Source organism: Lutra lutra, chromosome 6 (assembly GCF_902655055.1).
Source record: "Lutra lutra chromosome 6, mLutLut1.2, whole genome shotgun sequence".
Classification (NCBI taxonomy): domain Eukaryota; kingdom Metazoa; phylum Chordata; class Mammalia; order Carnivora; family Mustelidae; genus Lutra; species Lutra lutra.
In genome coordinates this window covers 69,522,820-69,527,314 of record NC_062283.1, presented here as the reverse complement: position 1 = coordinate 69,527,314, position 4,495 = coordinate 69,522,820, and the positions used below count along the sequence as shown (strand labels likewise).

At 41.0% G+C, this 4,495-nt stretch overlaps 1 protein-coding gene across 1 annotated transcript; it reads right to left on the bottom strand.

The window, feature by feature from the left end:
* Positions 1-2,273: 2,273 nt before the first annotated feature.
* LOC125102755 (transmembrane protein 230-like) lies at positions 2,274-4,284 on the bottom strand. The gene has a single exon (XM_047734229.1). It carries the CDS (start codon positions 3,905-3,907, stop codon positions 3,476-3,478), a length of 432 nt encoding a protein of 143 aa, XP_047590185.1. The 5' UTR covers positions 3,908-4,284; the 3' UTR covers positions 2,274-3,475.
* Between the last annotated feature and the right edge of the window lie 211 nt (positions 4,285-4,495).

Below are 4,495 nucleotides of genomic sequence, written 5' to 3'. Positions count from 1 at the left end.
ATTGTAGAGTTTTTTCTCATAGTTCAACTTGATTCCCTAACAGTTTCCTCAACTTTTTTAAACTACAAAGAGAAACACTTTGAGCTATAGCTGCCCTGCAGGCTCTTATTTGCACATCTAGTTACACTGATAATCCCTTGTCCAACATCTAGTTTACTCATATGTACATTGTTGCTTCATCATGGGAGTCATGTGTGATCAACCGAACTCTTTATAGGACCACAGAAGCACTGTGTTAAAAATCAGCAAATTTCTTCAACAGCAACTGACTAATGAGGATGTGGAATCCATAGTGAAACAGGCTACTTTTAAAAACATGGAAGAAAAACCCAGAGCAAATTAGGACATTGAGATCCACTCTCTTGAAAGGGCAGAGAACAAAATTTCCCCTGAAAAATTAATGATAAAGTGATATGCTTTGTTTCAAAATTAGGGACAGTGTCCTACTCTAAGCGTGTTCTTTGAAATAGTTTTCTGTGTGCAGATGGATGATGCTGCGGTCTCCTCTCTGCCAGCATCTCTTGTGCCCAATGACCTGGCCTGCCCAGACAGTCAGCCATGATGACCAGCTGTCAGTCACTGCTGGAAATCCAATCTTGTCAAAAGGATGTTATTATAAGAAATTGGCCTAAAACTTTGTATTAACAGAAGAGCCAAATATATATAATTTATAATTCAGCGAGAGTTGTCAGATATGTGACCTGGTGAACTATAATTTTAAAGTTACTGCACACACTATGCATGCCATATCTGAAATTGAAACAATGCTCCAGTTTCTAATACTACCTTCTATAATACGACCTTGTTCTGATACTCCTTTTGTCTTTATTTGCCTAACTGTTCTCCTTGTGATAAGGTCATCTCTGCACTGAAGTTGCACTATTGACCATATTTGGATCTTTGATACCTACATTGATATTCCTTCACTGCCATTTTGTAGGTTAACCTTCTCTCTATTAAAAAAGTACTTCCTTTCCATGACTCTGTCCTCCTTTTAATATTAATTATACACAGTGAAGTTGGGCTGGACTTTTTACCAGTTACTTTTCAATGGATTATTTTGTATAGTTTGTGTTTTCTAATAAAGGGAGGATTGTGAAGGTGTATCAAAGCCCAAACAAATTACAGCTCATGTTTCCCATGTTCATTTTGCACAATCTCAAGCTAGTATTTAGAAATATACCATTTTATTCCATTTGTTACGTGTCTGGTCTGGATACATAATATAGTACCAGCGGAAGACCACCAAACTCTTAACTTGGGTATGTTTCGTGCATCTTAAGGGTTAAGACATTTGAGAGTATCTTTCTTCTCCTTTATGAGTTGCCAATATTCTTTGTCCAGGGACTGCACTCTTTTATTTTTCATAAATCTAAGTCTGTTCAGGCATTCACTCATTGAAAATTTGCAGCCACTCTGCATCCAGCAAGTCTGTTAGTGCCACTTCTTCATCAAAAGTTGCTCGCTTCATGTCTCTGCGTCACATTTTGATAGTTCTCACAATATTTCAAACGTTTTCATTGTTATTATATCAATGAACTGAAGGCTCAAATGATGATTTGCATTTTTTTAGCAAGACAATATTTTTAAATTTTCCTTTTAGAACAGGAGAGAGGTGGGGGTGGAGTAGAGGCAGAAGGAGAGAGAGAATCTTAAGCAGGCTCTAGGCCCACTGCAGAGCCCAACATGGGGTTCGATCTCATGAGCTTGAGGTCATGACCTGGGCTGCAATCGAGAGTTGGATTTTATTTTTATTTTATATTTATCTTTATTTTTTTGACAGACAGATCACAAGTAGGCAGAGAGGCAGGCAGAGAGAGACAGGAGGAGGAGGCAGGCTCCCCGCTGAGCAGAGAGCCCCATGCGGGACTTGATCCCAGGACCCTGAGATCATGACCTGAGCCGAAGGCAGAGGCTTTAACCACTGAGCCACCCAGGTGCCCCGAGAGTTGGATTTTAAACCAACTTAGCCACTCAGGTGTCCCAATTTTTAAATTTAGGTACTTACATTTTTTTTGGACATAGTGCTATTGCATACCTAGTAGACTACAATATAGTTTACATGACTTTTATATGCACTGGGAAATCAAAAAATTCATTTAACTCACTTTATTGCAATACTTGTTTCACTGAGGTAGTGTGGGATGGAACAAATCCACAGTATCTCCAAAGTATGCCTGTATTCTTTATCTACAACACTTCAGAAAGTATTTCTTTTTGTAGGATGATATCTTTTATTCTTAAAAAAATATGCTGCTTCATCAGTTATCTTTAATCTGGAACTACAGCCTTAACTGCTGATATGTCCCCACATTCAGTCCTTTTCTCCAGATCCTTTACTTTCTCTAGAAAGCCAGATGTACCACAGAGCTAATGATACTTAATATAGGCCCTTTGCTATGCATGACACTTAATTTTGTATTTTCTTAAGAGACCCCTCCAAATTACATAAACCTTAGGTGCCACAAATCCTGTATCTGCCCTATTCTTATATAGGACTCAAAAGGAAAAGATACGCACATGAATAAAAAACAATCCAGTGACCTGATTTAAACTAAGAGATGACTTTATAGATGAGCAGCCTCATTCTCTTGGGTTGCCACCTTTCCTAGGTTAACTCGAATGGAAGCACTTCCCTTGTGGCTTTAGTCAATTTTATGTGCAATCTTCCATAAAATCCTATCTTACAGTGAGGAATTAACACTTTGGCGAACACCTCTGTGCAATGTTGTTAATATAAATACTATATTTGACCTCTACAGAAACCTCAAACAGTAAGAATTATGGTCCCAAACTCTGTCTCAGAATATTAGGATAATTTGTCCAGGGTTACACAGCTAAAAAGTTGGCATCTGGGATGTAAAACCACTTTTATCTCACTCTACAGCTCCACACAACACAACTGTATTGTTCTCTTTATTTCTCCTACGTTGATATTGATTTTACCAAGATATCCATAGACTACAAAATTGACGATAAGCATGGAGGATAAAATACTCAGAAATTTTCCAAATAAGTTACTTAACTAATATGAAAGTAGACATACTGCATTTTTCCATTTGCCACAAGATAAAATTATCAACGAGAACTACTTAAAAGAGATGTTCAGCTCTAAATAGGGTGGTGGGGGCAACATTTTGTTCTACAAAATAACATCACTTTCCAGCACAATTAACATTGCTTTTCTTCCACTCTGTATATCCATGTGGAAACATTTGTCAGGGGTTTAAGCCAGGGCCAGGAAAACAAAAATGGCTCACTTCTTAGCTTTCTGTTTGGCTAACTGTAAGCTCAGTGAACATTTTGGGGATGAATTTATAAGACCTGGCCATAGTTTTGCTAAATATATACAAAGCTGCAGAGTTCCTTAGTCCCGAGGCATAGGTTTCCACAGCCTCATCCAAAGGCTTTAAGGCTCCCGTCACCCCCCCCCCCCGCCCCCCAGTGAGTCCTCTTCTCCTGGCTGCGGTGGGGGCTAATCATCGCAGGTTGGAAGGTCACTGAAGGAGTAGCCCTGGCAGCCCCTGTGCGCTCTGTAGGCGATGAGCAGGTGGTAAAACCCGGGCAGGAACACGAGGATACCAACAATCAGAACCGGAACGGCCCGGTTGGCGCCCACTTTGCTGATGTGGCCCGCCAGCAGGAGGCAGCCCACGATAATGAGAAAGGTACCAATCAAAAACTGAGCGGTGGCACAGGCAATGGCCTTATAAGGAATCTTAGTAGAGCTTCTCTTAAACTTTAATATGTGAGCTCTCACTGTACATCTTTGCAACTTAAAGCTCGCTTCGGCAGGTAATGTTTCCTTCTGACGATGAATGTGTCCACTGTCAGTGCTGGAGAGCTTTGAGTATTTCACTTTGCTACTGGGGATCCCGGCAGCCACGTTGGTGCGACTGGGCACCATAACCGGCGGAGTGGATGGCGAGCTCTCCCACTGCAGCGGGCAGAGGCGTCAGAGCCCCCGCGCCCACCCAACGGCTGCCCCGAGCCCCGCGGAGGCTCGCTTCAGCATCTCCCTTTCACCTAACTCCCCCTAAAGAACTGTTTCTGCAAGACTGCCAGTGTTCTTGATGGATATTCCTCTTTTATTGTGAAAAGTTGCGATTACTTTGATAGTCTGATGTTATATTGGCGTCTTTATTTTCTTAGGGCAGTTCTAGTCAACTCTGATTCCTTTGTCATTACAAGTATTCATATTGAGTAGATTAGCTTACATTCAGAGTTCAATCACTCAATCTCTAGAATTTCCATTTTCCGTTCAAGTTCGTCATCACGTCCCACGTTTGCCTCTCTTCTCTTCCATTGGTCTAACATGCAGCACACTTAGCTAATTTGATCAGCCTCCAATGGCTAACTAGGGGACAGGAGAGATGTGACCGTTGCCATCAAACCTGCTGAAATCCTGGCTCTGCCTCTTCTTAACTGTATATCTGTGGTCATAATGTGTATCTAAAAGCCTAGTTCCTTCTGTAAAACAGGGAAGGGAATCTTA